Source organism: Empidonax traillii, unplaced genomic scaffold, assembly GCF_003031625.1.
Source record: "Empidonax traillii isolate 1590-97213 ecotype Southwest subspecies unplaced genomic scaffold, ASM303162v1 scaffold872:size346822, whole genome shotgun sequence".
NCBI classification, from domain to species: domain Eukaryota; kingdom Metazoa; phylum Chordata; class Aves; order Passeriformes; family Tyrannidae; genus Empidonax; species Empidonax traillii.
In genome coordinates, this window is record NW_020956065.1 from 82,454 (window position 1) to 106,294 (window position 23,841).

The 23,841-nt window shown below is 41.4% G+C and overlaps 1 protein-coding gene across 1 annotated transcript in view; it reads left to right on the forward strand.

Moving 5' to 3' along the window:
- The first annotated feature begins 22,700 nt into the window (after nt 1–22,700).
- Nucleotides 22,701–23,841, forward strand: part of SMARCAD1 (SWI/SNF-related, matrix-associated actin-dependent regulator of chromatin, subfamily a, containing DEAD/H box 1) — a 39,539-nt gene continuing 38,398 nt past the window's right edge. The window contains exons 1-2 of the mRNA XM_027902419.1: nt 22,701–22,750; nt 22,987–23,243. Of these exons, the coding sequence (XP_027758220.1) occupies nt 23,045–23,243 (199 nt within the window). The 5' untranslated portion in view covers nt 22,701–22,750; nt 22,987–23,044. The remainder of the gene's footprint in view (nt 22,751–22,986; nt 23,244–23,841) is intronic.

A 23,841-nucleotide genomic window follows, 5' to 3' on the forward strand; every position in this document is an offset into this window, starting at 1 on the left:
TATACAATATTATTTTAGCAACACAGTGGTAAAGTAAACCTAGAATTCTCTGTGAAAGCATCAAACCATCCATCTTTTATGCTATAGCTTTCATAATAATACAACTTAAACCAGAAAAGCAACCATAAATTTCAGTGCAATGAAGGAATATTTGTAAGTCTCTCACTGCATTTTGCGTGATTCTTCCTGTGATTGAACACACTAAGGAGTGGTTGAAATCCACAGCTGTGTGGTTTCTTTTCTTTTTTAATCACCGTTTTCCTGTTAAAACAGCTGTTTTAAGTGGAAGCAGAAATAAACCTATTTGCAGCAAGTTGATCAGATGTGCTAATGTAACTCTTAACGTCTGAGGGCTTTGCATAGCTACAGCTGAATTTGAAGGCCGTGTTGATTCCCTGTACCTGTGCTTGAGACTAAACGTAGTTGCTGTTCAGTAGCCGGGCCTCCTGCAGAGGATCTTGACATCAAAGAGACAAACTAGCTAAGTCATAATTAGCCCCAAGCTTGTTTGGTGTAAATTGTAAACAATATATCAAGTTGACTAATTGTAATGAGTCTAACTACCAGACACTGAGCCTTAGGGATTGGCGCGCCTTGTCGCCACATTAGCTCCCGGTACGGCCTCTGAGCGCGGAGCAGCGCCCGGTCTGTGCGCCGGGAATCGCGGCACTTGAACCCGGCGCTGCTCGGGGACATCCATCAACGTCGGCAGCAGGCAGCAGTCAGGTGCCCCTGCCCCTCCGGGGTTTTGCGCGCACAGAGCAACTCAGCTGCGGGATTTCTCACATTAATCTGCGCGATTTGGGAGACTCTTTCAGGGGTGAAAGGGTTGAGAGCCACCAGAAGAGCTGACAAGAAAGTTACAGGCTCTGTGTTTGCCAGTCCTGGTGACCCAAGCTGTCTTTTGAAATGTGTGATTTTGTTAGGGAGAAAACTTAGCCCCTTCTTTCCTATTCTGCTTTTGAATGCTGAAGCATACAGATGCTGAAGTAGCTAATCTATGGAAGGCTCACTTAGTATTTATTATTTACTGGGAAGAATTTCCTTGACATCATGCAAAAGCAAACAACGTTAAGGTGTGCCAGAAAGAGTCAGTTCCTCCTAAGGAAAAACAAAATCCCCTGGATCAGTTTTTTTTACCTGACTGACACAGATTCTCTGTACTCCTACATTAGCCCTCCTTTTCAAAGTTGCAGGTTCAAAGGCTGTGATAGGCATAATATGAGAAATGCCACCCTTCTTGGGTGTCTGCTCTATTACAGGATCAATCCAATACAGGAATAAATCAAAGATTCCTGATGGGGCAATTTTTAATTAGCTCATAATAACTCTGAATATAGGAAAAAAACCATTTATTTCAGTAATGTGTAGTGACATAAAAGAAGAAACATGTATGTACTTGCAAACCAACAAGCTATTACAAGATAAGAAAAAAAATGTCCTTACAGTTTTTGGTGAGTCCTTGGCAAGTTTTTAGGAGCCCACCTTTTTCAACAAGCTACTTTTCTCTATTTATCCTTCCTAAGAAAAACTTTCCTTGTTCCTCAACCAAAATTGTGCTTGTAAATATACAAGGTATGAAAAAGGGAAGTATTTTTAGGAGCAAGGATGTATGGAGCAAGGAGAAAAATGTATGAACATTTGATTCTGAACTATTCTGAACCATGGTGTGAAGAAGCAAATTACGAAAGCTGCAAAAATGTCACCTGACACACACACTGGGGCACAAAATGTCTGTTTGTAAGAATTAAGGAAGGGTTCTCTCATGACTTAGTCATAGCTCTGTCTTCTTATTTCACTGGAAATGTTATTTATGGCTTCCAGGAGCAGTGGGCATAGATTTTTCTGCCATTCATGCAAGAACCAATCCTGACCAAGTCATCTTAAGCTGCAATTCTAAGTTGCCTTTCTCCCAAAGCTGGAAAGAAGCACCCATGGAATACTTTCTCAGTCTTAAAGAGAGAAAAAAAATAGAAATGCACTGTTCAGTCTCACATGGATCCATCATGAAGAGGGAAGACTTTTTTTTTCTTCCCTTTAAAACGCATTTAGTGCAAAGTCAAGGAAGCTGATGATTGCAGCCAGCTGCCCACCAGCATGGTGCAGAATCCACTCCTCCCATCAGGACTGCCTTAGTCTTGCAGTGTCACGGGCAGGAGTGGACAGTGCAAACATATCCCAGCCATCAGTCATCAAGTCAGTCATTACACTGAGAAGAAAAGTTACGAGTTTTACTTCCTGGCTTTTAGCACAGAGTCACGCCGGGGAAAGGTAGGTGTGAGAGTCTTCATTTGCCACCAGTAACCCTCATGAGGGACAGTGGCATTTTTATTTGGCAGGATGGTTTTTGTAAATTATTTGTGGTGTTTGTGGCATCTGTTCAAACTGTACAAAGCAGCATTTCAACTATATTAAATTATCCTTAGCCTGTAATACCCTTTCCGAAGCTACATATTGCAGATATCCCCCCTTTGACCCTTGATTAATGTGATGGTGGTAATTGTTCATAACTGATTCAGGATTTCTGGGTTTCTGGGTTTCTCACTGATTCCTTTAGTTCAAACAAAGCAGCTAAAAATTCCTCATATCACAATGGCAAGCTTGGGACTTTGGTACCTGATGAGACTTAGGAAGCTACACAATCCCCCAAGCTCTGGAATGACTGGCTTCTGAAGTGAGCAGAGTTTACAGGCCAATTCACAAACAACAGAAAAACTAAAGAGAATCAGTGTGTCTTCAACTGATACTGTCTGTGTCAGTCAGCCTGTGAAATAAAAAACAGTTTCTCCCAAGTGAGACTCACTGTCCCCTGGAATCTGAAACCCAACTGTGCCAACTTGGCTGGTTTATTTTAGCGCAATGGGAAGAACAGTGAGTCTTTGTCACAGTGACAAAGGTAGAATATTTGCTTGTCACCAAATCCTCCCCAAGAAGAGAGCACCAAGATGTCATGCTGTACATTTCAGTTTGCAACAACAATGATATCCCAGCACCCCAGGAAAGCTCTTCCCCATTTTGAAGGGATACAAGATATAAAACTGGGACACACCTGGCACCAGGTCAGAAGTATCATTAGCTCAGGAGGATATTCATAGCTTTAGACGTGTAGCTCATACCCCAGACCTAGCATGGCTCCAACACTCAATAACATAAATATCATACTGATTCACAGGAACACGCTTTAGAGAGAGCTCCAACTAACTTTGCTGTGCCACAGGGTGATAAATAACCTTATCACCCCTGTGCCGAGCTGATAAATGATCAGCTGGGCTCTGCCTGGCACACGCAAGTTGGTGCACTTTGGAATCACCGTTTAATACCTGTATTACAGAACCTGCTGTTTGACAACAGGGTGTGCTCCCCCGAGGCGAGTCCATGGAAGGGATGCGTAAAGCAATTAAGGAGACTGTTATTCTAAAGGGCCATATCAGCTTACCCTTGTTATTATATTGCTCCCTCTCTGGAGAGCTATCGCAGGGATCCAGCAATTGAGCAATAAACCCCGCACCTTCATTAAGCCTGCATAGCCTCACTTTGTAACAGCATCATTTTTAGTTAGTATTTTTATGCCTCGGAAAGGGAGTCAGGTGGTTTCCCCATGGTTAATGTAGAAAGTTGAAGGAAGAGCTTTTAATTTTGGCCAGACGCTATTTTAATCATACACAAATAGGACTGAATGATTGGGTTTTGCATGAAAAAGGAAATGCATATAAAATACAAAAAGATAGCTGGGGAATGTGTGCTTTTTGCAACTGGGCTGGAGGAACCATCAGTTGAAGAAAAAGGTGTTAATTTGCAGCCCACTAACCACACAATTTGAAATCTTTATTATACATAACTTGATTTTATCCTGTGTCTAAGCTATTGTGGGACAGTGGGGATCCAGCCCCTTATTTCTGCTTGAGTCTACATCTCTGATCATGTGGTCAGGAAGAAATCCCTTGGCTCTTGTTAGCTGCCTTGACTGGAAAGGTTCTCTTGGTTTGTTTGGGGGTTTTTATCATCCATTGGTAACGTTATTTAGTAACACAGCTCTTCTACTAAATCTTGGGATGATCAGTCTTCCCTCTGATTTAAATGGCTTTATTGATGATGTGACTATTTTAAATTCTGTTACAGTGCTTTGGAAGTGGCCACTGTGGGTACGTCTCATTTGCTTTTACCTCTTGGGGGCTCATGTTTGCCAGTTTAGTACTTAATGGTATTTTATCTAAAACATTTTGTGCCTCTCTTGTGAAAACGCAGGGAGTGAAGCTGATATACTGGGATTGAATACTTATGCAGACATGCATGGATTTTAGAGTGTAAATATATGTACACTGATATTCATTTCAGTCTTGGACCCATTTAAGACTTTGAAGTTAAAGCTATGATAATGAAACAGTCAGCTGAGTAATGTTAAGTCAAATGAAAATAAGTATACCATCTGTGGTATTCTTCGTAATCATAGGAAATAGAACACGCATCAAAACTTAAGTTTAGGTATCACGCTATAGCAGAATGAATCCCACTCTCCATACTTTCAAAGTAGTTTAAACATTTTCACAGGTGTGTTCTTTAAACATCCCTTAAAGTATGCAGTTACTTGGGAAAAAAAAGCCCTGCACTAAGATCTGTGTTACCAAAAAGAGAACACAGGACGGCAACATCATTTCCCTAAATGCACACAGGAAGTTTAACTCCGAAGTAATTTTTGCATTAATGCTAAGATCCTGACTTGGCTTGCAAGGGGAAGGGGAAGAAAAAATGTCCCTGATACTTCTGTCTTGGCCCAGTACTAATTTTTAGGAAAAACTGAAAATGATAACTTTCTTGCTTTCTGTAGCAATTGCTATAGGAATATCTGACAAAATTCAAACTGATATTTTGATATTTCAATATTTGAATTTTTGTCTCTGTATTGAGCACAGTATTTTGTCACAACCTGCTTTTCTACTCTCTCTTACAGTACATTTGTTCTTTTGGTAGTTTGTGTTTTCCTGGACTTGGTGGTATATCCTTTAGTTTAAAATGACAACTAAGCCTATTGTGTGTACTATCATCCATATACATTACCGCAGGAAAAAACCTCAACACAGATAAAAAGCCTTTAGGACAAATTCATTCTCAGATTTATAGTTGTGACAACTAGGTATCAATTACTGATCATCAGGAAGTTAGGAGTGGTGTTTTGGCCATCAGTGAAGTGATCTGCCTAGGTAAGAGAGAATAGTGTTTTTCTGATGAAATATATTCGTGATTATGCTAATTCCTATTAGCATCTCTGTGGTTCAGGTGTGGTGCCCACACCTTACTACCTGTTGGTGAATCCTCCTGCTGTCACCACTTGAAGACTCTTGTTCCTCTCAACCTCTGTGATATATCTGCAGTTTCTGCGGGGAAACACCTTTTTATCATTAAAGTTCATCTAAGAACATACAGAGTAGCAGGAGTTACCATACCTAGGTATCCCATGTGGTTGGGTAAGAAATATTTTGTTAATAGCAATTTACTTTGAACTCACCCTTTACTTATTCCAGGGGGGAAATGCTAACAAAAGTAATTGTTTAAAGCATAGTGACTAGCTGTTACATTTCCAAATATTCATAAAATACACAGATAAAGGAAAACACAATATCTACTTTTATCGAGAATAAATGTGAAATGTGATTTTTTTCCCAGGCCTCAGTTGGATCAGAAAATTGAGTAGACTCACCTTACACCTCTGAGCTCCTAGGGAAACCCTGGTGCAGCACAGAGGTTGGAAGCCCATGGCAAATTTCGGGGGCCTGGTAATTTTAAACCAACTGTCCCAGCCCTTTATTTACTGATCTATTTAATGTGCTACCGACTAGTCATGTATTTGCTACTGCTGTGTTTAAGAGAAAGATCTGGTGCTTCTTTAAGTAGGTTAAGTTTGGTTGTCATTATTTTGGAGATGTAGAAGTTGTTTTGTCAAAGCAGATGTTGTCTCTTGACTGTCCAGTTAACAAGTCTGTCTCAGCAAGGGGTAAAACCCAGTTTTCCTGACTTGGTTCTATTGTTCCATATCTTAACATGTAGCTCATTATTAGGTCTTAATTAGACCAGACATCACTTTGTGGTGTCAACAGGTTTAGGGTTATTATTCTCCTAAGCCTTTTTTCATTATATCAGTGATACAATCTGTAAAGCAAAGCTTTTGAACTGGCAGAAAGAGGGGTAGGTTGGTTTTGCTTGAAGGAAAATTATATGCAAAACTTAGGATAAAAGCTGGATTTCTAGCCCTATAGATGTTCAAAACCATAAATTTATCTAGTTCTGTTCAAAGCCTGAGCTGATGTTCATACAAAAGGACCGAAGACAGATGGATCTCAACCTAAAATCTGTATACATGGAGCAGGGCTGGGCAACCATCTTTAAGAACATCTGGGTAATGAGTAAGGAGGAACAGAGAAGCAAGCTGAATAATTTCTCTCTTCATCCTTTAAGATACCCAGAAGCCTTGAGCAGATTTGCCATTTTTGTCTGGCATCTCCGAGATAGAGGCATGTGCTCTGCAGCACACACCCATGGGGAGCCCGAGACGTCCGACCTTCATGTGTGTGTTAAATTGAGGAAGGACTGTAACTACTGCACACATGCTGTGTCATCAGCCTGTGCATGTGTAAAAGCCACTGGTGTGAAATTTGCATTCAGAACAAGAGGCTCACACTAAGTGGGGCAGCCTGTAAAAACCTAGACAAAAGGCCAGAGTCTTTGCATCCCACCTGGAGAAAATCTCCAAGTGGAGAAAGCGAGTGTGTCTGGGAAACATGGACAGTCCTACTCTCGTTAATGTTTGGGCAAGAATTTCTGTGATCCTGTAGCGACAGACTATGCCTAAAAGGATGCTGTAGCTGTCAATTAAAATTAAATGTTTAGTCCTACCATTAGATTGTAGCTGGTGTGCTGCAGCTTCAGGGACTGAAGCTGATGATACTGATGCCCCCTGGTCAAACTATGGAGCTTGATCTTCTAGCTAGGATACAAACTGTACTGGCTCAAACAAGACTTTGGATTCTTTTTTTCCCTATGGAATGGATTTTAAGAGGTAAAAATAAAAGGAAAAGTATGTAGTCTTTGCTACATGATCAATATACATCTAAGTCTTTATAGTTAAATTACCCAAATCAAATAAAGATGGGTCCTTGTTCTGTTCTGAGTAAAGCAAAGAAAGGGCAAGAGAAATAAGTTGGGGATTTTTGCAAGCGCATTACATCACAACTATGAGAAGCACTCAGGCTGCAAATTTATGAGCAGAATATACAACTGTACAATAACCTGGAAAAATAAATAAAGGTAGATGACATCCTGTTTCATTTACGATGTAGTGCATTGGAGAAGAGAGTGGCATTTTCTTTAGTTTGAGTTCCAATATGACAAATAGGTCTCCTGTTTGCACATTATTTAATGAAATACAATTTGTAAGAATGTGGGGTGCAGAGGTAGTCACCTCTTCTCTAGTATTGTGGTTTGCATGTGGAAATAATGGCAGGTGCTTGTGTGTTCACTTACTTATTACCCTTCATTTATGAGTATGTGTGTGAGAGAAGGCGCACCTTACTAGGTATGCTTTCAAAATCGTGGCTCTGATGCTCTGAGAAAGTATGAAGAGTAGGACTGGGTTTACTATGCCATGCAAATAGAGATAAACACCATTAAGCTACCAAAAAGTCAAGAGAAAGAATATAAAAACATAGCAGATCTGGTAATTTTCTGATCACAGGGACTCTTCAAAAAAATACAAACTGAGCTGAAAATTTTCCATCAATTTTGTTTAACTTGAAGTGTTGCAGGCACCAGTTTTTCACCGTGGCACGTTTTCTTTCAGTGAAACTTTTGTGTCCAAATTGACAGCAAAAAATACCCTTTTATTTTCCTTTCCCACTTAAAAATAAACAAAACAAATGGTTTTCAAGGACTGTGTTTTAAAATATCTACTCCAAATCAAAACTCACAAATATTTAAGTCAGTTTCAACCTTTTCACTACTGACTTTTACTACATATTAAGGAAATCCAAATGTAAGTTCCTACACTAGTAAGTATTAATAAAAGACATATTTTCACAGTTCTGTCAACAAAACACAAAAATAATTAAGGAATTTTACCAAATGAAAATTCAAAGAATTTGTGCATTTAACTACCCCACTTTGATTCTAAACTCTCTTTCCTAAATACATGTTAGGTCATGTTTCCCAAATGTATTCAGCCATGTGATATGTAGTACCAGCTCATTCATATCAGATGAAGTGTGACTGGAAATAAAGCTGAATCTTTTTAAGAAGACACAGTCCTTTGCTCCATATTTCCAAACCAAAATAGCCAAGTTCATTGTATTTTTGCTACATTTCATTACTGCTCTTCTTCCTTCTAAGTGAAGACTAATGTAAAGACAATCACTAAAGAAGCAGCAATCATAATACCCTATACTAACTAAATTCAGACTTACGGCTACCCACAGGAGAAATACATGACAGATCCATTGTTCTGTATTAGCAGGATATTGTCCCAGTATATGAACACATGCAAACTTTGAAGGCTTTGAATATTTAAGGCAAGACACTAGTGGCTCATCCCAGTGGGAACCACAGAAAAGGGGAACCTGATTAAATTTAATGTCATTGTCACTTTTTTTTCCATTGCTAAGAATTATATAGGTAGCCATAGCTACCACACTGTTCAGACACCATGACCACAATATTCTCCCTCAGAGGTTGGCGTCAAGGGCTGAATTATTCACTCCAAGAATGCGATTCATTACTAGATGTGATTCTTGCAGATTAAAAGATTTGTCAGTACATAAAATACATGTACATATTCTAGCAGCTAATTTTAAAATCACTGTTATGCCCTTGCTAACCCCTAAAAGACACCAACTTTTATTAGTATGTTTGTGTTTGGGGCACATTTGCCCCTGCACTACTGAGAAAGCTGTGAAGTAACTGAGCAGCTTTTTACTGTTTACTGTACAACAAACTATGAAGTTGAAAACTAATGTAGGGATATGTAGTAGGGTACTTACAGACACTGCATTAAAATAAGAATGTTTTTAAACTAGTTTCTTAGAAATGTTTGCCTGCTTGAACTGTCCCTTATCTACTGTTTATTCTGTCAGATGAAATCTCAAATAAATATTCTTCTTAACTGTGTAAAGCACATAACTCGGTTTCTCCACTGCTGTTTCTGTTGCTAACTCCCATCTTCCCCAGACTTGCCTCACAGTGCTATTCCTAACTTGGATAGACTAATTAGACTCATTTCCATCCCAAATAACTTCTCTGAGCATGCCTCATTTACCACTCACTGAGTTACATGAATAAAGAAATGTCTCTATCTACGAGGATCTGCCCAGTGTAAAATGGCTGGTTCCTTTATCATGTTTAGAGAATAACATTTTTTCCTGCATGTGATACAAGTAACGAATTTCATCCTTTTTCCTTTTTACTCACAATGAAAATCGATAAATAAATCTCCAGCTGACGGTGCTGACAAAGTTGAACACCACAGCAATCCTTTCATGTTATGTTGATTACTCTGACTCAAAACCAAAGTTTTGCTGGGCTTAGGGATGCGACAGTGCCGAGCATGAGACAGGCCGGACCATTAACATTTATGCAACTTGATCTCAACAGGGAAACTGATGACAGGCAAAGTGGCAGAGCACCCTATTCTATCCCCCCTAATTGTTTCCAGCAAGCAGTGTATGGTAGGATTATCATGAAGAGCTGATAGGTGAGTAGAGAACTGCTACACTCATGGATTTCACCTCTGAGTGCCTGGATCTCTGTTCAAAGTACGTAGGAGATGTGAAGGATGCTTTTTGCAAATCATGCCATAAAGCTACACAGGGCCTGCAGAGTCAGAGGCAAAATCTGAGAGCAGGGAGAAGAAACATGGATACAAATACTGAATACTTGTAAACTGGTCCACTGAAAAAAGTTGACTTTAATGAATGAACAAAAGAAGTTTCTCCTTTTTTTAATGAAACTGTGTTAGGAGCAACTATGTTATGCTAGACAGAAGAAAACATTTGTTATTATTTTCCAGTAGTGATTTTTCTCAAATTAATTGGTCTGTTACAGTTTCCAGAAAGATTTCATATCCATTATCCTACTTTGAATTCAAGAATGGACTTTCTAAATAATATAGGTAGCCATTTTCAAGTAGGTAAAGTTGTAAGTTAGAAATAGGTAATTTAACTATTACCGCTTCTAAGTTGCCAGGGGCCCTTACTCAAATCAGATATTTTCTCCTGCAAGCAGTTCTTTGAAATTATGGTGCCTACTCACAGCAGACAAGTGAGCTGAACTAACTTATCACAAATAGTGTGGCCAGCAGGATTAAGGGAGGAATTGTCCCCCTGTACTCGGCACTGGTGAGGCCACACCTCAAATCCTGTGTTCAGTTTTGGGCTCCTCAATAGAAAAAGGACATTTAGGTGCTGGAGCATGTCCAGAGAAGGGCAACAAAGCTGGTGAAGAGTCTAGAGTAATCATATGAAGAGCAGCTGAGGGAGTTGGGGTTGTTTAACCTGGAGGAAAGGATGCTTGGGTGGACCTTACTGCTCTCTACAACTTCGTGAAAAGAGGTTGTAGTGAGGTGGAGATTGGTCTCTTGTCTCAAGTCCAAGCAACAGAATAAGAGGAAATGGCCTCAAGTTGTACCAGGAGAGGCTAAGACTGGATATTAGGAAGAAATTCCCAATGGAAAGGGCTGTCAAGTATTGGAACAGGCTGCCCAGGGAAATGGTTGAGTCACCCCAGGTATTTAAAAGCTGTGTGGACGTGGTTTAACAATGGACATGGCAGTGTTGGGTTAATGGTTGGACTCAATGACCTTAGAAGTATTTTCCAACCTAAATCATTCTACGATTCTAATGATGAGGGAGTCAGAGCACCAGACCCTCCATTTAGTAAGACCACAGCCTTGGTCTCTTCAGAAACTGGAGCCAGGGTGGCTTCCAATAACCATGCCATTTTCTTAGAGGTAACCCAAATCCCAAAAGAAAAGCCTGAATTTGTGCCAGCATGCAGGGGTAGCACTGTCAACAGCTGCTGCCCTCCTGGAGGGGTGTGCAATCCTGCTGAAGCATGGTCTGCCCCATGCTGGTGCCCTGGCTTGTCCATCACAAGAGATGGACTGTACCTGCCCCAGGGACTGCTGGTGGTGGGAGAGCTCTTTGCCTGCCACCTCCCTCTCCCCCCATGCAGAGGGATGCTTGCATTCTGGCAGCCTCTTTCAAATGCAGAAGCAAGATAGTCAGAAAGCAAATATTGCCCCAGTGTAGTTTAAAGTCAATATTTTGAGCTGCTGCTTGGCCTATTTGATGACAGCCAGAGGTTGGAGGTCACCTACCTGTTGATGACGGCAGCAGGAGCACAGGGAGGCAGAGTCGGCAATCTTCCTTGCCATTGTTCAACTAGGCGTGTTTGCAGATTGAGTATGTCAATCACAAAAGTCATCCCTTTCTCTTCACTGGGAGCTTTCTGCTTGTACAGAAAAGAGGGACACGGAAAACGCCCAATTCTTCTTACAGACAATTCCTACTTTTAGTCCTCCTGAAAAGCATTTTGCCTCTCTTGGAAATTTGTGGGAAATAACAGAGATAAATCCGGAGGCAACCTGAACGGGATCAGGTTTTGGTGCTAAACGCTAAAGCTTCTGTCCACAGCATCAGCGAGAGGGGGATCACAGGGGCCATCGGTATAAAGCGTGAGGAAAGCAGGAGCGACTGCTCTGCTCCGCAAAGGAAGCCTGGCATCTAGTGGACATTTAGCTGTTGCATCATTTCTCCCTTTTTGCTTAGTAGAGCTGGAGGCTACTTACACACCATCCAAAAACTGGTCCTGACTCTAAGTTCGTCTGCCTGACTGCAAGGTGTAGTCAGGTGCAGCCAAGACTCTAGTCCCTAATTATGGGAAAAAATTGACCCCGACTCTTAAATCTGACCAGCTGTCACTTAAAAAGTTGAGCTCTATCATAAATAGTTCCTTCATGGAACTTGCCTTTGTGTGTACCATACATCCTGTTTTCTGTGGGTTATTTTCACCACAATGAATGTAAACATGTGGAAAACGTGATGTTTTCCATGAAATCATGCTGAAAACCAGTTCAGAAAGAGAGACATGAGGTACAATATCCATAAAAGGTACTACAGGAAGGACTCACATTATTGTCATTTAATCTCAAATATATTTTTATTTATTTTATTTACATTTCTTCTTTTCTTCCATTCTGTAAGTAATTTGAACTCACATCACTCTCTTTGAGTATCAAGTCAATGTTTACATGCATTATGTTCCTTTCCTATTCCTTTTCATAGTTTATTTGAGGCCAATAAGCAAGTATGTCATGCTGCATAGCTACTTTGAATAGATTTGTTCCTTTCACTTAGAGCAGTATTTTTCTGTACTTACGTTAAGTTGCATGTTACTTTGCACCCAGTCCTATTAAAAATAATAGGATTAATTTTAAAGAGGGTAATGTGCAACATTAACAGGAGAGAATATGATCCATGTAATAATTAAATGATATTTGCTAATTAAGTAAAATGGTATTACGGTGCCAGGTTTACAGTAGTTTAGAAAAAAACTAAAATGAATCGTTTTCTCATAACTAATTCAGTAAGACTACTGATGGACCTAAGTCTCTGAAAAAGCCTTAGCAAGAAAAAGTGCGTTTCTAAGTCGATTTTAAGTGCTTTACAAATGCCAGTGGCAGTTTCTCCCCCTGGTGGCCAGGAGAACGAGCTTCCTTCGGTTCCTACATCAGCAGCATCCCTGCTCCTGCTCTCCCTCCTTAGGAGCCCGACGACCAGACTTCTGAGGAAAACGAAAATTGCTAGTGGGTCAGGATTTAGCACAGAAATTGTTCTTTCCTATCGATAGCAATGGCGAGAGATTTTTTGAGAGTGGCACTCAAGACATTAATGGAGCAGTAATTAAATTCTTGACATGCAGATCATGGAGACTGCCTCTCTCTGGTAAAAAAATTCTGTCATAATTAAATTCTTTAACCAAGTAGCCATAGAAAAGAGAAAGACCTAAGAATATGTATTTAATTATTCTTGGTCTTTTTAAAGGAATGAATGTACATGAAAATTTTTTTTATTATTATTTTGTAAAGCTAAGCCAGAAATTATAAAAATGATAATGACTTCATGAGTGTTTGAAAACTGAGCTGTCAGCACATCAGAAAGTTAGAAAATTAGGCTTCACAGTACTTGCTAGGGAATGCTTAGCCAATAGCTTATGCTATGCAGCCAATATAATGTGTTGATTTGTCTTTAATGTGTCATGCCAATTAAGAGGCACATTTGTTTTCATCCCAAAAGGTTTATTCTGTTTTAATTGAAAATCTCAACAAAGCCTTAAAATTTGAAGCATGTCTTCAGAAACCCTTATTGACCATCCCCTTTGCCCTGCCCTTCAAAAAGAAGTGAATATAAAGAGTTAGAAATTGGAAAAGCTCTGGAGATCAATTTTGTGTGGTGCCAAGCTCCTTTTGTGCTTGTTCTCACAGCGAAAAAAGGATCTTTTTAAAACATGTAGTACAGGAATAAACCAGGGAGAACACTGTGTTTTTATGGGGTCATGTCCCTCAGTTGATACCTGCTTTACGGACTGCTGTGTCAGCTTGATTTCCCACCTCTGATGCATTAGCCGGATGATGTCCATGGTACAGCTCTTGGCTCTGCTAGGATAGCAGGGGGAGAAGGAAAATTGCTAGTTTCCATGCTGGCCATGGTTGTCTGTCTGTCTGTTTTTTGAAGTTCATCACAAAGTGTGGTCGGCAGCAGGGATAAGAGAACTCCTGCCAGCCTCAGCCCTGAGCAGACCAGTGAATATCTGACCTCAGCAACAGCTGCAGTTATGGTGAGAGGCTGTGAACTCTGTCTGCACAGCTATGGCCTGTTTTCCCTTTCATCCCTGCACTACAGAGGCAAAGACCATGACAGGAAGAAGCAGCAGGTAGCTAAAAGCAATAGTATCTATCTCTAGAAGCTGTAGTTTGGCTTGAGAACCAGTCCCTTATTCAAAATTTACTTCTTCCCTCTTTATGTTCTCACTTTTAAAGTAGGATCTGGGAATTTGGGAGTTTGTTACATCCCTAATAGTCTAATTACAACCCATATTGTAAATAGGTGCAAACATCATTTTTTCTCATTTGATCTATGTACATAATGACCAAAGAAAACTGTAATATATTAAAATCAACTGCACAGGCTTGTTCATGTGATATTTTTGTCTTATATGGTAAAAATTATTTAAAAGGCCAAATTAAGGACACCTTCTATGAGATCTGCATGACTTTTTGAGTTGTCCCGTGTTGTTCTTGTTAAAATTGGGCACAAGAAGACAGATTAAGGAGCTAGGAAAAGCATACTAAGGAAAGAGAGAAAGAGAAAGAAATAGTAATTTTTAAAATGCAGTTGGAAGAGGCTGCAGGAGATCATCCAGTTCTTTCTCTGCCTAAAGGCAGGATCAACTATAACTATGTCAGCTTTGACAGATGTTTGCCTAACTGGTTCTTAAAAGTTTCTAATGATGACGAATTCAGAACCTCACCAGATGTTATACTCTCATGTTTAATTACCTCTATGGTTTGAAAGAATTTCTTAAGCCTAATGCAATCAATACTTGTTCTGCTTTTCATGAAAATAGGGGACAGATGTTTCTCTACCTCCTTGCTGTATCTTTATGTGTACCTGAAAACATGTTCTTCTTGGTATTCTTTACTTTACATTCAATACGTCCCATTTATTTAGCCTTCTCTCAAAGGCCATGACCTAGAGAAATGAGAATAAACAGAGGTCTTCTGTGAACCATCTCCAATTCAACCACAATAAAACAAGCTGTATGTTCCAAACTGCATCCCAAACTGGACACAGTTTTCTTGCCTTACTGAGCATTGGATATAACAGTTCTACCCCAAGAAAAGAGCAGTCTTTGGGATGTACTGTTTTAATACAAACATACATGGCATTTCCATTCTTCATAGTGGCATGTCCTGTTATCACTCCCATTTCTGCTTCTGCAGAAGAACGCTTATGTAGGCTGTCTTTTGTCTGTCCTGTGTGGAATGGTGATTTTTGCTGCTGCATAAGGTGTAATTTTATTATAACAAGTTCTTTAATTTGCAAGATCACTTTGAATTTTAATCTTAATTTCAATGCAGAACCTCCAGCACGCTTACAGTCCTGTCTTTGTTTGGTGTCATCTTCAAGCTGGGCACGTGCAGTTTGCATCCCCTGACCTGGGTGGTAAATACAAGGATTGGACAAAAGCCATGGGAACACATCACATATGACAGATTCTTCTATGCTGACCACTCACTAATGGGCCATTATTCAATTCTGGTGGTTAATCTGGATTTTGTTTCTGCCATAGGATACCCCAAGTTATTGATATGTCATAAGGACACACTGCAAAAAGCCTTACTGAAGTAAATATACATAACATTTGCTGTTTTCCCCATGTTCATAAACCTTCCTGCTCTGCTTCAAAACAAGTTAAATTGGTTTGACATTGGATTTTCACAAATCTACGCTGCCTGTTCCTCCCGAGGTGTGTGTGTGGGTGTGCATTAAGTGATTACAACTTCTTGGCATTTTATTGGCATAGTAAATATCTCTCACTTAAAGTGTTTCAAGATTCAGCTGGTCGTGTCATGGCCCTGAAAATTATCTTTCACCTTAGAGTAAATACAAAATCTCACTACACAGATAGGACAGAAAATTGTCATCCTTCTCTCTCTCAAAAGTAGCTGGGGAAAAAAAACTGGATCAGGTTTTATAAATGCAATTAGAAAAAAGAAAGTGTAAAAATGTTTGGTGCAAATATGTATCTGTTCACGTGTATTTATTTATGCAAGTCCCTGTGACATTGCTTTGGTGAATTACGGGGACAGTTATATGAATACTGGGCCAAAGAACTTTAATTTCCTGTTCATTTTTACTCTGTCAGTTTATGTACTACACTACGTCAAAAATGCAATGGTATGGGAGAGTTACAGCAGGGTAGCCTGATAGCAGTAAGCCAAAAAGTAGGCATGCAAGCACACACTGGAAATGTACTTATTTCACTTCGCTCAGAAGGATAAAAATACCTTTTGAAATACAGTTTCAAGGGTATGCTCCTTGCAAAATGGTTCCCTGAAACAAAAAAGTGATTTGTCTGCGATTTGCAAATAATACGGGAGGTCTCAGCTGAAGGTGGTCAATCCAAGATCCTTGAGAATGATATATGTTCATACACTTCTGACCCTGAGATCCCTTCACAGTCCTGAGGACTGCCACACTGATGTCTACAGGATCGCTATCGCCTTTGAAACCCAGTTCTTACACTGACTAAATTGCTTCTGAAGCTTGTTATGGTTATTTCTTCAGTCATCAGCTATTGACCTTGAGCTGTTATTGATAGCCTTGACCTGCTAGTAGTTCCCCTTGTAGCGTACACACTCTGAATATAGTATAAATAGAAATTAAAAGGTATTTATAAACGTTTGAAACTGTCTTGCTGAAGAACTGTGTCTGACTAATAAACCATAAGCATTTTTTGCAATGTAACGGAGCAAATGAAGGTGGTGTGTAGAAAAGTGTCTTCAAAAAGCCTTTCTAAGGGTCTCATTCTGGCTCCATTCTCAGCTTTACAGAGAGCAACTTAAGCTCACTGCAGTAGCATCCTGAGGTCATCTGGTGGAATCAAACCCTAAGCACATGCCTGGAGGTTTGTTTTTTTTTTTAGATATGTCAAGTTTCTAGCAACCCAACAATTTAGAAACCATTTTAGCAGGTTTTGTCAGCCACAGATCTGCACTAAAAGAAACTTCCTCAGTTATTACAGCAGGTTTTTTCATGCAAAGGTCTATAATATAAAACATGTAAAATAATCTCTTAACATTAGAATAATCTCCAAAATGTAACCCAGTGGGCCTCCTGACCTGTGTTGTTATAAATTAATGGCAAAGCTCACTCTTACACTGTGTATTTCATTAGTTAACAACACTACCAAATACTTATAGGGATAAATACGTTATGTCCCTTCTTATTGTTCCAAAGTTCGTATATTTAGCAGTTCAGGCAATACTGATTTTGATGAAGCTGCATTTTTTTTCAAATATATTTAACTCTCTTAAGTATTAAACAAACAGCAACTACTGCTGCCCTTTCTAGCATTTTCTGACCCAATGTAGATTCTAAGTGCTCAGAAGATGTAAGGTGCCACTGAATCAGGGGTGTTGGGAAGTAGATGATCATCCTTGACTATGCACTATCATGAATGTTTTAAATCATCGAAAGATAGTCCGCAGTCTTGTGGAGAACTCTGCACAGATCATCCGCTGCAGGAGCAGAATGAAATGTGAAACTCCCTGATTGTTTCAATGAAACTGGAGTTCCAGTCTTAGGCAGATTTATCTACAATTCAGCAGGTGCCTGCAAGGAACAGATCTGGGCAGAAGAAAGTCCTCTGGTATAAACCATAGATCTAAATGTGTTTCATGAAACTGAGCTTTCCACCAGGCAACCTACAAGGCCAGTTCGGACCAGCCTGCTTTCATTTCTTGGAACAACAAAAGGGAAATGTCAACTGTAATATCATAAGGTCCACACCTTCAAGGGGTACATTAAATGGAAGTGGTGCCAATCTTTGTAGCTGTCACTCACAACAAAATTGCTGTTCCAACAGGTATGGAAAACAGTAAAGTTCTGGGGTTTCTTGTTTCCCCCGGACTGAATCTTTTACTTAAATAATTATGCCAGCGCTGGTACTGCAGGTAGTTTAATTATTTTAAGACTATGATTGAACTTTGAGGAAATATAAAATACTTTAAAAGTAAGATTCACATTTTTCTAAGGAAACAATTTGTAAATGTTTCAATACTCTGAGAAAAGAGGCAGCTCTGGGACAGTTCCAACCTAAGGCCTTACTCTGCAATCACTGTGCAGCTCACACAACAAAACAGTTTGAATACTTACATATTTAGGTATGGTGAGGTTGCTACAGCAATGTCAGGTACTACGTACAACTCTGATTGCTTTTTCAGCTGCAGCTGAACTAGCACTTAAATAGATTATTATTTATTATTATTAATAATATTGATAGAGTACAAACCCATCTGCATTTGACAACTTGTCTTGTTGCTCAGAATTTATAACAAAGCAGGAACACTCTCCATCTATGCTGTACAGTATCTGCATGCAAACCCCAACAGATGTGCTGTAAGGATCTATCTATGTCACAGACTCCGATGTTTTTATATCGCAGTACAATTTCAGTGTGTTCTCATGTTATAGTTAATGGAGACCTTCCCCTAATGCAAAGCAGCATCCCCACAAATATTTCTTGAAGTGACAGAGCACACAAAGGGCATGAATCAAAGGCAAAAGAACAATAGTTGAAACAACAGAGACTTGTTAGGAATGGCTGCAGACACATTTTGCTTTGGCTCATTGTTTACTAATGAACAACAATTTTACTACCTTATCAATTTGTAAAACGTAACATAAAATGTGGCTTTTCTTATCGTGACATATTTTAATGCCTACTGTCAAACTCTTAAGATTGAATTTACTTCTACTAAAGATAATGCAAATTCAATTTGCACTAATTTCTAAATTAGTAACTTTGATGATGTTTTCTTTTGCTTCTCTCAGTGTTTGGGCCATTATTATATATCACTGCTCTGTAAACCTCCACAATGATCTCAGAAGTCCTACATACCATCTGGTATGCTCCTATATCATTAGCGTAGTAACAGAACTGTAGCTTAAGTAAAAACAAGTTGCATGTGAAAGCAAGTCTGTATATAAATAGATTCTTTTCAAATTTCTGCTACCGTTCTTTCAAAAAGTCTCACAAATCAGCCTTCAAAATAATAGCAGACAGCAATCTGTCAGTTCTTCAGTAAGCAGGAGCTAACTGGTGTCATCAGACCTCAAAAAAGAGGTTTTGCCTGCCTTGCTTGCCAGGAATTCATGATAGCTTGTTAATAATACTAATATCTACCAATTACTCAGTCTTTTCAAGTTCAAAGCACTGTAAAAATATGAAATAATCTGCTGCAGCATTTTCTAGTTCATGTTAATTCCTGTTAACACAATGCTTTTAAAATCTGACATGTTCTGGAGTGTTGAATTTAATTGCTTTCATTTTTACTGTTTTCTTATTTTGAACTTGCTTTCTCTCTCAGGTTCTGGAATTCATGTCTTTTTTCCTTATTCTTTTTCCACCAAGTCTGGTGTTCCTGACTGCCTTGAGTCACAAATACAGACTGACCTGAGCATATGACCCCTTTTACACTTCCTTTCTCCAGTTCCATCTTTCTTTTCTCAGCTTTTCTAATATTACTCTTTCAGCTTTGCAGCTTCCCAGCCCATTTATCTCTAAATTTATCATTGCTGTCTTGACTGTGCCCTCGAAGTCAGTCAAACAGTGTGACCTGACATCTATCACATGTATAGTTTATTAACCTCTCCTCATGGAATAAGTGTTCTAAGTCTTGTCTTAAACTTTAGATGCTTCTTAAACTCTCCCTAAGCTTTAGATGCTTATATGTGTTGCTATAAGTTTGTGTGAAACAAGCACATCAGAGGTGCTAACAGCAGCAGAAATGCTTTGCAAAGAAGCTCATCAGCTTTGCGATGGATATCAGGTCCCAGAAAGGAGCTAAATCCACGTGCTAAAGTGAAATGGTTCTCACGGCTCCTCCATTTTCTTCCTACAGCCCTCACCCAGCTTAACTTCTGATGTACATACAAGGTGCTTTATTCCCATTTTTGGGGTAACTTGCCTTTTAAGTGGGTGGAGTTTCAAGTTGGTGGTAATCTGGGTGTAATTTGTCCTGACCCTGTTTTCAGATTGACCTGCTGTTTGCATGAAATCTCTTTTCATATGTCAACAACGAGTCTAGCCCAGGAACTCCCTCCTCAGAGGATAGCCTCAGGGGATAACCTCAGATGATCCCTGAACTGCACTGTTATGACACCAACCAGTCTGCAAATCCACCTGTGCCTTGGCATTCAGCTCTGTGGAGGAAATATGTCTTCTCTTCCATTTACACATTCAGCTGCCACTTATTTGAATTTGGGATTAGAACAATGCAGATTGCAACAACTTTCAGCTCATCTGTTATCCAAATACTAGATCAATATTTGATTTGGAGGCAAGGCATCCTCACTGCAGATTGATTCGTCAAATGGTTCCTCCAAATCGTTTCGCTCCTGAAAGCTTACCTGCCTGCTCAGTACTGAGTTTTATTTTCTTGCTCTTGTTGAAACCCTGATGACACACTCCTGAGGCTGGAGACACTACTTAAATGTGTGAGATGGAAAGGCCTTTTGAAACTGATACCACTTCTCCCTGCCATTTGCCTGGTGGAAAGGGCAGGAGAACTGGAATCAGGCACAAGTGAGTCGAACCAGCTGCTTGTGCTGGGTGGATGCCACCTCTGAGCATCACGATGTGTTGTAAAAAGTGAAGAGGCAAAGAGAGCATCAACCAATGCCCATGAGTGTCATCTTCAGAAAATCAAACCTTATTATCATCATGATGATGATTTAGTAGGAGGTAGCCAAGACCTAGATTTGCTAGCTAATGGTGATAGAAACTGATTTTGATACAAAGAAATTTCCAGGTAGATGTAACATATGTATAGGTGGCATTTCTGGATATGTCTGGATCACCTCCAGCTTTTAGGATGTAGCCACTTTGTCAGACAGCACAGTGAGCCCTGCCTCCCTTGCAGCCTGGAAATAAGTAATGCTGGCAAGTGGCACACAACCTCCTACAGCTCAACCGCGATCCTTGCTTGCCTGTTTGGGCTGCTTAAATTTAAAAGGCAAATAACATCAACGGTAAAGGAGCTGTCTGTGAGCCCAGCACTACAGGGCTGGCATGACAGATGGGGAAGTGGCTTTTTTATTTTGTTTTGGTTTGGTTTTTTTTTTTCCTGTTAGCCAGCACAATCACTGCAAAATGTTTTTAATAGCTGCTGCACCTGGCTCCCCGGTATAATACTTATTCATATCTGCCAGGCCTTGAAACACTTTAGTTGGCTAGTATTTGAAAGGCAGATATGTAAAGGTAGTTTCGGTATCTCTCTGCCACTTCAGTACTTAAGGCCACCATTTCAGCCCTGGCAAGGTTCTCTGTGCAGTGCCAGGGGCCTTTGCCAGTGCAGAGCTGGCTGCACGGGCCCTGCCGTCACACTGCATCAGCTGAAATCCAGACTGGCAGTGGGTCCTGACCCAAGACTTCAAAAGGAGGTGTTCTTCCATCCTTCCTGTCAAAGGCAAACAATCCTGGAAGCATGTTGAGGAACTTAAGCTGAAAACTGCCCTAAATCCACACTTGGGGGACAGGATGCTGTCTAGAGGGATCTGGACAAGCTCAAGAAGTGGGTCCATGGGAATCTTGTAAGGTTCACCAAGATCAAGTGCAAGGTGCTTCTCCAGGGCTGGGGCAGCCCCTGGTATCAATACAGGCTGGGGGATGAACAGATCGAGAGCAGCCCTGCTGAGAAGGACTTGGTGGTGCTGGTGGATAAGAGGCTGGGCATGAGCCGGCAGTGTGCACTTGAGACCAGAAAGACAATTATATCCTGGGCTGTATCAAAAGCAGCGTGGCCAGCAGGTCAAGGGAAGGGAAACTCCCCTTCTACTCTGCTCTGGTGAAATCCAACCTGGAGTGCTGCATCCAGCTCTGGAATCCTCAGCACAGGAGGACATTGACCTGTTGGAGCAAGTCCAGAGGAGGGCCACTAAGATGGGTAGAGGGATGTAAGACCCCTCCTGTGAAAAAGGACTTAGAGAACTGGGTTTGTTCAGCCTGGAGAAGACTTCAGAGTGATCTAATTGTGGTCTTCCAGTAGCTTAAGGGAATTACAAGAAAGATGGAGAGGGACTTCATACAAGGGCGTGTAGTCACAGGACAAGAGGGAATGGTTTCAAATTGAAAGAGCGTAGTTTTAAAGTAGATGTTAGGAAGCAATTCTTTACTGTGAGGCTGGTGACGCACTGGCACAGGTTGCCCAGAGAAGCTGTGGATGCTCCATCCATGGAAGTGTTTAATGCCAGGCTGGATGGGGCTCTGAGCAACCTGGTCTAGTGGAAGGTGTCCCTGCCCACAGCAGAGGGGTTAGAACTACACGATCTTTTAAGGTCCCTTCCAACCCAAAACATCCTATGATCCTATGATCCTGTGTTTTGGGGCTCCAGATCTTTTATTTTGTTGTTTTTTTTTCCCACGGTACCCCACCCAAAGTTTTGGATTTCGGAGCGGGTCGGCAGGGTGCGAATACACAACGGTGTGCTATCTATCAAAAGGGCACCCGGGCGGGGCCAGGGGCTGGAAGGTGCAAATCCGCTCTGTCACGGCGGCAGCGGCAAAGCGCCGCGAGGCTGCGGGAAAACCCAAATTACCCCCTAACTGGACCCGTCGCTTCCACCGCCCCCTCAGGGCGGCGGCTCGCGCCGCTCCCGAGGGAAAAAGGCGGGAAGGCGCACGCGCCCGCGCGGCCCGTCCGCTCGCGGCGATTGGCGGGGCGGGAGCGGTGGCGTCATCGCCGCGCGCCGGCATCCCCGCGCCCCGCTCCTGAGGGGAGCGCGCGGTGCTCCAGCGGCACGGCCCGGCCCGCTCTGCCGCCCTTCCCGCGCTCCCGCCGGCCGGGAAACACCTGCGCCGGGCACGGCCGGGCCCCTGCCGCCGTTCCCCACCAACGCCCCGCCGGGTCGGCTGCTGTGCGCGACAGGTGCGTGCGGGGCCCGCCGGCGGTGCCCGGGCTCCGTGAGGGGAGCAAGGGAGGGCGGTGGGTGCGTGGATGTGTGGGTGGGTGGGCAGGTGCCTCCCCGATGCCTGACAGCGCCGCTCGCCCCGCGTTTCGGTGGGAGCTTCGGGGCCCTCTGGCCGGTCCCCTCGCCGACGTTTTCCTGATCCGTGTCTGATGGGCCCTGCCGGCTCTCTCTCTGTCCCTGGGTTTTCCCACAGAGGCTGCCCGGCCGAGCCCGTCTCCTCTCCTGCGGACAAGGAGGAGTAGGTTAAGAATATGAGTCTCTACAATCTGGACCGGTTTCGCTTTGAGAAGAGGAGAGGCGCGGAGCGGGAGTCGCTGTCGCCTTCGGCAGCCCCAGGGGCGGCAGCTGATGCTGCTGTGGCGGGCGGTGCCCCTGGAGGGGAGGAGGATGAAGCTACAGATGACAGCAACAGGCCAGATACCCCGGCTTCGGATGTGACAGACATAACTGGTGAGTCAGGTGTTTTGCGTGCAGCGTGAGAGCAGTATCAGTACTCAATTCCTAGGAATAAAATAATTGTCTTTTGTTTTGGTGTTTGTCTTTTTTTTTTCTTTTCTCTTTGGTTGTTTTACAAATGTGTTTCTCTGTGCACAACAATTTCCACTGAAGTATATGCATTTGTAACATTGTTTGCTCTAATTGAACCTGTGCATTTACAGGCAAACCTTCTGAAATTATTTCTTTTTTTCAAGTGAGTAAATAAGATTCAAATTAAATGTTGAAGTTGTGTTTTCCTATATATTAACTTTCTTTACTGATACTTATTTTACACTGACATCTCAAGGTTCTCAAAGAAAAAGAATAGCTTTTAGTTGTCTGATAAGTGCAACACCGTAGACTTAACTTTTTCAGTAGAGCTCTTGGCTAAAGCAATGTGGAATATCACAGAAGAAACTGAAAATACAAGAAACCAAACAGGGTTGTTTTCAGCTGGGCCTGGTTTTGTAAAGGACTGAGAAAGCTGCTACTGATTCTTACAAGCTGAGTGTGATAATAGTTTCATAGTGTGTGCATCCTCTTTTTGGGCAGAAGCTTGGGGTCTTTGTGG